The sequence below is a fragment of the Phoenix dactylifera genome, chromosome 2, assembly GCF_009389715.1.
Source record: "Phoenix dactylifera cultivar Barhee BC4 chromosome 2, palm_55x_up_171113_PBpolish2nd_filt_p, whole genome shotgun sequence".
Taxonomy (NCBI): domain Eukaryota; kingdom Viridiplantae; phylum Streptophyta; class Magnoliopsida; order Arecales; family Arecaceae; genus Phoenix; species Phoenix dactylifera.
The window spans coordinates 3,335,887-3,348,221 of NC_052393.1; the positions used below are offsets into that span (position 1 = coordinate 3,335,887).

At 39.4% G+C, this 12,335-nt stretch overlaps 2 protein-coding genes and 1 long non-coding RNA gene across 13 annotated transcripts in view; 1 reads left to right on the forward strand and 2 right to left on the reverse strand.

The window, feature by feature from the left end:
- Positions 1–980: 980 nt before the first annotated feature.
- On the reverse strand, positions 981–3,825 carry LOC113462661. The gene is made up of 2 exons (XR_003385487.2): positions 2,861–3,825; positions 981–1,203 (listed from the first exon to the last, which is right to left on the reverse strand). It is a non-coding gene; the product is annotated as an uncharacterized LOC113462661 (long non-coding RNA).
- Positions 3,826–5,609: 1,784 nt separating this feature from the next.
- On the reverse strand, positions 5,610–7,075 carry LOC103706138 (proline-rich protein 4-like). Its single transcript, XM_008790144.4, has 2 exons — positions 6,819–7,075; positions 5,610–6,633 (listed from the first exon to the last, which is right to left on the reverse strand). The coding sequence occupies exons 1-2, from the start codon at positions 7,000–7,002 to the stop codon at positions 5,864–5,866; spliced, it is 954 nt and encodes a 317-aa protein (XP_008788366.2). The 5' UTR covers positions 7,003–7,075; the 3' UTR covers positions 5,610–5,863.
- A 3,290-nt stretch (positions 7,076–10,365) lies between these two features.
- The window catches only part of LOC103706141, a 74,235-nt gene continuing 72,265 nt past the window's right edge, over positions 10,366–12,335 (forward strand). For all 11 annotated transcript variants that reach the window (XR_001879399.3, XM_039117604.1, XM_017842543.3 and 8 more), the window contains exons 1-2: positions 10,366–10,721; positions 10,816–10,989. Coding sequence is in view for 10 of the 11 variants with exons in the window: in XM_039117604.1 (XP_038973532.1) it covers positions 10,584–10,721; positions 10,816–10,989 (312 nt within the window). In the remaining variant the exon portion in view is untranslated. The remainder of the gene's footprint in view (positions 10,722–10,815; positions 10,990–12,335) is intronic.

Here is a 12,335-nt window from a genome sequence, read left to right on the forward strand (position 1 = left end):
CAGTTCCTTTTACCTCCTTGTCCCACTTCACCGGCGATGCACTGCAGGAAGAAGAGTGTATTCCGACTGTTAATTACCAACACTAGAAAGAAGTATTAGTAAGTTGTCTACCATGCCAAAATTTGCCCACACAGCTTATTAGCATCGGCGAGGAAGGATGGAAATTTTCCGATGCTTTCTAGTATGCGTCGTTATGTTATGATGCTTAAAAACGTCGTCAGAAGCTAATAACAAGATGAAGACGCTTATAAACATCGTCAAGCTCCACATATTTTTCAAATTCCTCGCCCAACCCACCACCAGCCCCCTTTTCTCTCTATTCCATAGCACCGCTGCCACCACCAAGCTCCTCCTCTTCTGCCTCTCCGCCGGCCTCCTCCTCTTCCTTCTCCTCCTCCTCCTCGCCCATAGCCACCGTCAATCCACGATGTTCTTCAAAACTCCGGCCGACCGCCCTCCTCCATCGACGATGCTATCGTCGCCCTGCGAATCTCAGCTAACCCACTCTCCAGTCTAGTGATTTTTCATTTCCTCTCTATGGTAATTTTTTTTCTTAATGCCTTAACCGTCTCTCTGCATGTAGTTTATCATCTTTGGTTGCTTTATTGGTAAGCAAGGATCATATTGACATGGTTTACAAGATGTAGAAACCATTAGATGTAGGATGATGATGGTATTTTAAGAATCAGACCTTCTTATCCCCACCAAAACTGGAATGCTCATAACTAGAGCATCATCGGCATTCAACACACAAACATCCCTCGGCTTTGCCTTTGCCAGAATCTTCCCTTTCGCTTTAGCAACCTCCTTTAAACTCCTGAAATGCTCCATATGACCATGACCTACATTCAAAATCACTCTCACAATTAATTGTCACACCCCAGATCCGGAGCATGGTATAGTCGTGCTACCGAGAAGTATAACCCACGATAACATGAACCTAATATTATATTTAGTTTTCAATTCCATCTCAAATATAATAGAATAAATAGAAATTCAATTTTATTATCCATTAAATGCAACCAACACTGGTTCAGAGCTTCTAAATCCAAACATAAATACCAAACTCATAATCTTAAATACTTAAAAAATCGCTGACTACAAATTTATAGTCAATTTAAAATACTAAATTTTTTCTACAAAATCGCCAAGCTTGCTAACGCGAACTCCAAGCCTGGATCAACCTTTGTCCGACCTATTCGTCTGGAGAAAGAAAAATAAAAAATAGAGGTATATGAGTGACACGGCTCAATAAGTAAATCTTTCACTATCTTACCAAATCAAGTATAAGTTTTTGTATGTCAATGCATCATTTAAAGAAAATAATAAATATTACAAAATAAGGCATTTCATAATACAGTATATTAAAATAAGTTATAAAGCTAATCATGCATGCATAAATCATTCATATTACATAAACATAGTTTCTCATGTATAGCATAAATAAAATTATAAATTATTTACTATTTAACCATATTATTGATCAAATTACTACTCTCAGACTAAATGTTAAGGTTACTATTATATCCATGATGGGGTTATAATCGACAAACACCAACTACTATTACTTGTTGGTAGAGTCGTATGCCAACTACCATTACCTGCTAGCAGAGTTATATGTCAAGTACTATTATCTGCTGGCAAGGTTGTATGCTAACTACTATTACTCACTAGCAGGATCGTATAAAACTGAATGTCGATCTACCCCACTTTCAGGAGTCATATATAGCTATCTGAGAGCCTTTTTGCCATAATCATTAAAACAATTCTTCTTAAATCATACTTCTTGAATCATATTTTTTGAATGATACATGAATAAAACACTAAATGGCTTTATAGAGTTTATAGCCCATAAATAAGCACTTAACAGTAGAATAATCATAAAATTATTCTTTTTATAACAAAAATATAATTTTCAAAAATATAAAATTCATAGTTCATAAATAAGCCATTAATATTAAAATATTCATAGAACCATTCTTTCGCAATAAGTTATGAGAATATCGTATGCTTGATTCTTAATTTAAAAAAACACGATATCATCAATATTTAATACTATTTTCATACTTTCATAATACCAAAAAATAAGTAAAAATTTGAAGAATAATAAGAACCGCAAGATCTACTTATAGTCTGAAAATTAATAAAGAGTACAAGACTGACTTACTTCTTTTGTCTTAAATCGTTAAACTTTGTTAAGTGACTCTGTTAAACCTTATTTAAAATATTAATAATGAAATTAATTTTTAATTGATAACTTTAATAAAATAATACAAGAAGTCTTGATCGGGCGCAAGGTGGTTTCATGTGGCGTCTAGACAATTCGCTTATTGAATCGAACTCAATGGCCAAGATTAATCAACGTGTTTATCCATGAAAGTTTCAAGAAGATTCAACAGGACCAAGATGATTGGTGCAGTAGGTAGCCCGGGCACTAGGGCGGATCAGGGCCTTTACAACAGTCAACTCGGATTCGTAGATCATGTCGATCAATGCGTTTTATTTAGAGAGAGAAACAATTAGATGAGATAGAAAAGTAGAGAGAACTAGAGAGAGGAGATTCAGGAGAGAGAAACTAGGGAAGGAGAAGAGAGAACCGTGAGGCTCTCTCTCTTTATTTCTTCTTCCCGAAAGGAGGAAAGCCGCCTCAAGCGGCGGCAGCCGCCGGTGAGCCACATACCCCGGTGGCATCCAGCGGCAGGCTTACACCGGGGAGCCACGCCCGGTGGTGGTCGGTCAAACACAAAAACATGGGAGGCTTGTCCGCGATCAATCCGGCGATTCGCCGGCCGGATTCAAGGTGGAACGGTGGTTTAACAGCCGGAAAAGGAGAAGAGTGGAGTCGGAAGCAAGGACTTACCTCCGGTGAGCTCTTCCGGCCGGATTGATAGTGAAAACCTCAAGCAATCCCCCGCGGCAGTAAACTCAAAAATCCCCTCAAATCGGTGGGGAGCTTGGTGATTAACGGTGAAGCTCGAAGAAGGGGAGTGAGGTCCCTTAAATAGACATGGAGGCTAGGGTTTCCTAGCCTCCGATGGAGTCGAAGAGGAGCCGACGTCAGTCTCCTCTTCCGACTCAAACAGGGGAACTTCGTTCCCTTCTTCTTCTTCTTGGTTTTTTTTGTCTTTGGGCCTATTTCGTTCATGGGCCGGGCTAAAGGGCTGGGTCTAGCACATTCGTGCCATCTCCAAAATCTCTCCCTCCTTCCCACCCATCCCAATCTCCACAACTTCAGCCTTCGCATCCATGGGAAACCCCATGAGCATCAAAGCAATTCCGACCGTATAATTCAAGTTCCCATGACTTATGTTTTGAAAATTTATGTTTTGTCCTTTATTTTAGGACTATTGAGGATGCAAAGAAAGGCAACAACACTAGGGATGGACATAAACTCATGGGATCTTATCCTTTGATATGGTCTGATTTTGGATACTGCTGATTTATATAACTGAAACATGGAAATTAAACAAAGTTCACTCAAAATTTTTAGTGGTTTCTACAAACTTTAACACAATTCCAGAACTAAAATTAACAAATAAGCTTTATTGAATTTATAAGTTGGTTCAAGCTTCCTAAATGAAAAATTCTTAGATGTTTTCACTTTATTCTTGGTCCTGTTCCACTGTCACAGGACAGCAAGCTTAACAGTGCTTGAAACCACAATTTTTTGCAAAAGCTTTAGTTCTTTCTCTACTGTTCATATGTCAATCACAAGGGTTTACATTAGGGGACATGGACATAGTTTGAATATGTTAGGACTGCTTTATTATATAACATTAGACTGATCTGAAGAAAGAAACCAACACCCTAATATTTAGGACCACAGCCACCGTCGCTGCACAACCAGACCACCACCTAAACAAAGAAACCAAGTTCAATGTTGGAATACAAATGTCCCACATCAGAACCACACAGATCTCCTGAAATAAAGGGTGGGCGCCCTCAGTCCCTGAGTAACACCTAGCTTTAAGCAAAGCGTTACATACCGTTTTGCCCGAAGCAAAACGGCCCAAATAATAGCCATAAAAAAATTTCTTGCTCGTTGTAGTGTTCTCTCTTGATTGGGGCATTCAGGCTGTGAAAAAGGTGGACGTTGCTCTTATAGTGCCCTCCAAGTAGAAACTCTGGCGAATCAAATTTTGGAGGTTCAAATTTTGGAACACATGAACAATCCTTGGAGGATCAAATTTTTGAGATTGCTAAGTATGCAAACTTCCGCTGCAATATTTATTTGCATACTTGATATTGGTTGGTCATAGTTTCTAACATCTCCAAAATATTCAATAGGGGATGAGACAAGATTTCTCCTTGGCCAGTAATTTTTTCGTTAAAGAAGTAAACAATCTGGGAAAAGGACCACTACGTGCCATTCCAATGAAGAAAATAACCCAAACAACACTAGAACTGTGCATAATATCAGCTTTAGCAAACTGTGCCGTGCCATTGCAGTCACAGTTATGGTGAGTACAATTACATTTGTCTATATATGCTTCAGCAGACTGTGCTCCGCCATGCCATTGGAGCCACTGGCACTGCCTATTATGAGGGCAACCTTCCCTTCTGACCTGCAGAAATTAATTACATCTTGGAATGTGATTCTATAAACTTTGTTGTTTTGCCTGTCAAGTGAATCTTTAATTTGCCTGTTGGGCAACCTCGAGTTATAACAGTGGTAGTTAAAACAAATAGGTGCACCCAAATTTGACGACACAGCATTCTTGCATGGATTAAAGCAATTTTCCTTAACTAAAACCCTAAATCCATAAGACCAGCAAAGGGATTCCATTAGAAACTCAACAAACAGTTCAAAGGAGATACAACAGAATCCTAGCTCTCACAAAATTGACAAGAAAAAAGCTTCAAGCTTACCGTACTGGAATTATTCCCTCCTTAAACCAGAGGCTTGCTTTATTCACGTACCCATGCTGGCTGTTTTCTACAAACTGATTTAAGAGGTTTTATTTATATATATTATACTTGTTGTGCTGGAGAATATATATATATATATATATATATATATATATATATATATATATAGGTACTTGCAGGTGAAGGTCGCTTACATGAAAGTAAACAATAAAAGAATTAACCCTCTGCTTTAAAATAGTCGTAAGGGTGTATAAATTTACCAGACAAGCATTTTGCTCACCCATAGCTACCCACCAAAGTTCCACCTATTCCAGAAGTTATGATATTCTTCTCACAAGACATGTACGTCAACTATTGCAGTGAATGAGCTAACCATCGAGGCAAACTCCTGTAACTTTACTGGGGAGGTCTGTATGATATTTGTCCATGAGATTTTGTGACTATGTTAATATGCCATATTTTAATGCCCAATGCCTTGCCGAATTTTGAGTTTTATAAGCTAGAAAAATATATTTTTCCATTACAACCAAAGGTTTCAAAACTTTTGTCGATCATATAATATTCTATTTCATCTTGCAATTTTGGAATACTAGCCGCGCATACGTTGGATGACCTACCTGGTCTTCTCTTCCTTGTTCCGATGATAAGCTAGACGAACTTTCTATCTCTGAAAGGAAAACTACACACATGAATCCGAAGCATCGGTCTCTTCAAGTCATTTAGAAAAAGTAGAGGGCGAGTTTTCTGGTTACAAGCAAAAGCCCTTGAATTATTGCCATTACTAATCACATAAGCTTACATAAATACCAGAAAATCACACATATTCATCCAATACAAATGGGTGACAGACACTCGGCCAAGACTCGAAACCACCTTGAGCACAAGCTTTATTACACCACTAACTGACTGACGAGGGAAATCCTCAAAAGAGAGGAAGGCAAACTAACGAAATAGAGGATAAAGAAACGATGTCACCACTAGCTTCCAGATAAATTTATGGTATCGGGTGCTCCTTGACCGGGGGAAAGATTGGATGCTTTTTCTTGAAGAACTTTGGCTTGGGAGGGAACAGGAACTTTGGGTGAGGATGGTAAAAAGGATGAAGCGGCTTCTTGTCAATAGGAGGGAACTTGGGGTGAGGATGGTACAAGAGAGGCGGCTTGGGGATTGGAGGAAGTGGTTTCTTGTGGATGGGAATCGGCGGGAATTTCTTCTTGATAATTGGTAGCTTGTGGACCGGTGGTAGAGGAGGAATTGGCTTCTTGTAGATGGGAATCGGCGGGAATTTCTTCTTGATAATTGGTAGCTTGTGGACCGGTAGTAGAGGAGGAATTGGCTTCTTGTAGATGGGAATCGGCGGGAATTTCTTCTTGATAATTGGCTTGTGGGGGAAGTCGTGGTGATGGAAGTCGAATTTGTGCTTGAACTTGAGCAAGTGCTTGTGGAATGGATGAAACTTGGAATGGAATGCCGACGTGCATGTCGATGAGAATGGCAGTTTCCCCGCTGCCACAACAAATGTGTGTTTCCCACTCTCTTTAGACTTCAGCACGACCTTAGATTGGTCCAGTCCATTATTGTCAGGGCAAGGAGCTTCCGAGGCACTGCGGAGCTGCGCAAAGCACTCATCTTTCAGCTCCCCATCATCGCGGAGGACATCACTCGGTAGTTGTACCTCGAAGCTTCCACTCTTGTCGAGCAAACCTACACCTTTGGTCTCGTGGAATCCATTGCCAGTTTTGCATTGGATGGCTACATGAAGCCCTGCTTGAAGATAGACGCACCAAATATTACACTTAAGATGTTAAAACTAGCACAGTACGTAAGAGATTCAAGAAATATTCCACCTTTGATCTCGTTAGTAGCTGTTTGATCATAGTATTTTACAGGTAAGATTATAAGAAGGCTTCATTAATTATTTCGGTTTGTAGCATTGCTTGAAGACGCACCTTTGAATGCTTCCTCCTTCTCGATACTTTTCTGGGCACAATCTAAGCATTCACCGTTGCCGACCACGGCAACGATCCTTTCAGTCTGTTGGGTAGCAATGGAGAAGTTGAACGTCAGCAAGACCATGCAGAGACCTAACAAGAGGCTCCTTAGGAGCGGAGGAGCTCCCATGATGGAAGCCATCGCGCTTGTAGAAACAAGACAAAGGGAATGGATGAAGCCGCTGGCTTCTGCTTTGCTTGAGTGTTCAGAGCCCACCATGTCATTTTATACATGGAGATCTTGGCTTGCCGACATCTCATAAAGTTTTCCCATGTGATTGAGACCCCAGACGCGAAGTAAGAGAGCCGAGCTTAATTGCCACCGGTTTTGCCGTTTGCCTAATGAATGTTCCATCCTTTTTCATCACTGACCTACTTCCTCCTCCCTTCAATGCAGTCCTTTAAGACATCCAGGCCGAGTCCAGAATTTTGGGGACCCCTTCCACCTTGTGATCATCTCACCACGTTCATTCGACTGTTTGGAAAGATTGTTAAGGCTTTTCCCCTCGACAGTGATAACTGGAGAAGCATCAGATTCCGAGATCACAATGCTGCCTACGTTCTGCTCGAGTACATGGAATATCTACCGAGTTCCTACGTCAGACATTCTGTCTCAGAAGAAGAAGTTTTGACTTTGGCCTTGAGGTGTATAATGAAGCACCAAACTTTTTGCCTACACAAAATCCATTCTTTCCCTTTACTGCTAGGAACAGCATGGTTTGGGACCTCACCATTTTGAACCTAGGCGGAGATATGTGTACTTTAGATAAGATCTAATTTGCGACATTAAAAAGGATGCCAGAGCTAGAAACTCCAACTCTCATTGAGGTTAGCTGCAAAACCTCCAACTTTGATGTCTCGAGTGATTTTACTTTAAACGTAGGTTGAAAGCACGCAGTTAGATAGAGGGTGAAAGTGGCTTCCATTGGTCATCTTAATTAATTAAGTGTTTGGTGGAGCACCAGCTCACTGTGATGGAGACTTCTCCAACCATGGCTGCCACATAAAGCATAACCATGTAGATTGGAAATGGTGCATCCATCCCTGTGAAATTAACCAACCACAAAAAAGAGAGGATTGCATTAGCCAGCATCAGAAAAAGCCACTCTGACACAACATCTTCCAATTGATCCAACCGTTTTCAGGAGTATAGATTATGATCCATCAAGAAGCATTAATTATTACATTGTGCTATTAGCAGCTGACATAGAACTGGTAGGAGATCATTTTCGCATCTAGTTATGCTTCTATTTGAGCCACCTAGGCACCAGAATTAGACAGCACCAATGATACTTTTTTCTAAAGTTGATGGCAAAAGGTTATGTTGCGTTCTCCCAGCCGATTTTGTTGCGGATAAATGACCTGACACAGACCTTGCCTACTAAAAACATTAGCAAAGCCACATTAATTCAGATCCATATGGATGTGATTGAAGCCATAGACGGATCATGCAATCCCTGATAAGAAGTATGAAACATGTCATTATGGAGTAGGTTGTTCCATTAACTTTGCTTGATTCCCTAGGTGAACCAAACTTGTGTCTTAATGATCCAGCTACTTCTGCTGACACGTTTTGTTGCTCCTTCCCACTTAATGCTAATGTCAAGACAGATGGATCCAAGTAGTGTAGCTATGTCTGTTCATAATACGATGGATCTATGGCAATCTCAGTTCCATCATCAATCAGCTGATTGCAGCACATAGGATCTCTGAGTTTATGCAGGGAATTGATGCAAGTTTTGAGGCAATTTTATTGGGAAGCTTGCATATACTGCCCTTCTTTCTTACTCTTTTTTTCTTTGTTTTTTTTTTACAGACAAACAAGAGAAAGACCCACCTGCATTATAATTACCGAAGAAGTACGAATACTCGGTATCCACTACTTAACAATCGAATCCAAAACCTTTGCTTGCTAAACAATGCAAGCCCTAATTCATGCTTAGAATGCCTTTCTGAAACAGGCAAGTATCAAGATTCTGGCTTCTTGGATACTTGCATATACAAATTTAGAAGTTCATTGACTTTACAATTCGATGTGCCGATCAAACATGTTAAATGCATAGATCATATAATCCAGTCCATTGAGTCCACTCTTTTAAAACTTGTCAAGCTATGAAGACTAATGTATCTCTTTTCCACCATCTTTCTTGCGCAACGTTAGGGTAATGCAAAATTCATGGATTTTTTTTTTTTTTTTTGAGAGCAAATTGTTACCAACCTATGAACATTTGAAAAAAAATAATAGAGAATAAATTGACATGGCACACCAAGATTTAATGTGGTTCACCTAAAAACTGGGCTATATCCACAAGGAAAGAAAGAATCCTCATTAATAGATGGAGTATAGGGCCTGGTATAGAGATACACAAAGAGAATAATTTAGAGTATTACGGGGAAGACCGGTACAAAATCTAAAGAATAATGCAAGAAAGACCAGTACAAAAGAAGACTTTGCCAAGAAATCTGGCGTAGAAGAACTGCAACCCAAAAACCAAAAGTTTATTGTAAAGTGGAATACGTTGGAACAGAGTAAAAGTATATTCTAGATGGAGCTTGATTGAGTATTTGATGGTCTTGATTTGGAATTAACTTTAGGTTTTAAAAGAAAATAAGAATTATAGGGTCCATTCAAGAAAAGTTCCTTCATCGCTGGCATGTCTCGTAACAAAAGATGATTGGTGCAATTCATGGACTTGGTGCAATGCATGGAAGATATTTGTTTTTAAAGTGCTAACCACCAGGATATCCAATACATTCTCGGAAGAAGTACCACATGATTTTTTTCCACACAAATCACAAGTAGAATGATGTAGTTGGGGCTTCAATATTTTATTTTATTTTATTTTATTTTGCGTACATGCTTATTTTACATCCAACAGCTCTCAAATACCGGTCAAGTACATTAAAAATTATTCTTTTATTATTTTACAAAATAATCCCTGATATCTTTCATATTTACATGTTAATCTCTATTCTTTTTTTTATATAATATTTTTATAGATTTTTTTTTGAACAAATTGGTCTTTTCATTAGTTTTCATCGATTGGGTCTTAGTTTAAGATCAACTAAGGATGTAAAAAGACATATTATCCTTGTTTTAATGATTAAGAAGGCTTAGGGTGGAAGTGCACAGTTTAAGAAGCCCGTTAATATTAAAAACAAAACAAAAATATTCAGAATATATGAAATTAATAATGTTAGGAAAATAAAAGTAGGATATTTTATTTTTTTGGCTTAAATATTACTGGAGAGATGTGCAACCAATTAAGTTATAAGATTTCAGAAATTAAAATATAAATATAAAAAAAGATAGAAAGGATTTTAAGGACTAATGTGAAAAAATCCTATTCTGTTTTCGTTGCGGTCCAGCCAAAACTTGGTTTGGACGCGCGCTGGGCATTCGCTGCCGTTGATTCAATTAGAACCGGTTCGAGCCTAAAATAAGACCACCACAAGTTGGTTCCCGAGAGGGTCAGATCAATTGGCCGCCTAGCGTAGCAAAAAAGCAACCCAATCCGCAGCCAGGGGTTCGGAACCGACTCTCCGAGCACGCTTCACGAAAGATATAAACCCTAACTCAAAACCCCGACCCGTTCTTCCCCTTCGTCTCCTCCGCTCTTCTTGGTACCCCTATTCGAAAAACGAAAGCGCGGGCGCACTTCACTCCTTATCTAGGGTTTTCGGAAAGCGGCTGCGAGAGACGAAGCTCCTCGACTTCCGGCAATGGCGAGCGCCGCAGCCGCCATAAACCAGGCGGGGAGTTCCAAGCCCTTGGACGAGTCCCTCTGGTGGGACTCCTTCGTCCACCTCTTCGAAGAGATCGACAGCGCCCCTCTCTCCGACGACCTTCCCGACCACCTGGTATCACCCCATCCCCTTTCGGCTCTCTAATTTCTTTGAAAGAAAGAGCGAAAAGATCAAGAAATCGCCCCAATTTACCCGCTTCTTGCTGCAGGTAAAGAAGATCAAGAACAACCGAGCCTGGTTCTTGAAATCGGTTACCCGCTTTAGACCCCCAGCCGAGGCATCGCGGCTTGCTTTGGATTCTTCTGAGATAACTATCGGATCCCATCACCTATTAATAAAGCCTGAGCACAGGGAGGCCGCCTTCCGAGTTAGCAAGTGCCTGGTTTGTGTCTTCTGATCTTTCTCATGTGTCACTTCGATTTGAAATTAGAAAGCCTAAATTTCGAGCATTTGCTAGATGTAAGACGTAATTCATTGCATATACATGTTGATCCGGTGGAAAAAAGTTACGGATTGACATAATTAGTTATACATTTGGATAGAATATTTGATTATTATCTTCTGCTGTGATTTTCATATTACCGATGAAAATCGACCCTATTGAAGATTGTTGAGATTTCATTACAGGCTGTGAATGCGTTCGTTATTTTTTTTCGTCTCTTATATGAAGAAAGAATCTTAAACAGATTAAGTAACACGGATTTATTTATTTGTTTTTAATTTTTATTCTTGCGACTGTTTCTTCTTTCTTTCTTCACCACACTTGTTGCTTTCCCTCCAATATGGGGCTTGCATGAGACTTGATGACATGTCTTATTCTGTCATTCCCATCTCCTTAGAGTAATAGGAAACAGGGTATTCACCAAATCAATGTATATATGCCAATATGTTGACAGAGAACATCAATTAATGCGTGTGGTGGATAAAAGCAAGGGTTTAAAAATTATGATGGGTTTAGGTCTGTCAAATGACTCTGTTCTCGCAATGTTTATGGGTTACTGTCTGTCTAGTCGCAAGATACAATGATCCACCCTCTTCTAGTGCATTCTGCTTGATATACTTGATCCCTGCTCAAATAGTCATTTCCAAGCAGAACAGTAGATTAAAGAAGAGAGTAAAGTAGGGGCGTAGTGCCTTTTGTGCTCTTGCACAGGAGTCTTGATGGAGTTCTGGTTCTTTGGAAACCTAGCAAAATGATTTTTCATTAACATCCCTTCAGTTCAACCAGTGAACTGCCTTCTGCAGAGATTCTTATGGGTATGGGCCCACTTAACAAGTATTATGAGAGGTTTCATGGAGTTGGAAGAAGAACCAACTCCATGGTAAATCTCTAACTGAAGTTATTATGATAAAACAAAGCAAACTAAATAGAATTAGATAGCTCTCATATATATATTATTATATATGCATATATATGTTAGAATCCAGCACACTTACAAAACTTGTTTTGTGAAAAGTACCAAATGCACTATAAAACAAAGTTAAATGATAAAACAATTTTCAAAATTGTCTAGTTGTCTTCCTCTCACAAGTCACCACAATGGGCGAGCTAAAGTAGAGTGACTCTTGAATGGTGGTAAGCAAGCTCCACCTGTGATGCTGCAAGAATCTATGGCCTTATTTTGTCTCTAAAGTACAAGTAGACTCCTCATGGATTCTTTAGAGAATCATTGATCCTTTCTAATCACTATAGATGATTTTTAATAAATCATACATTCAATTCTTGTC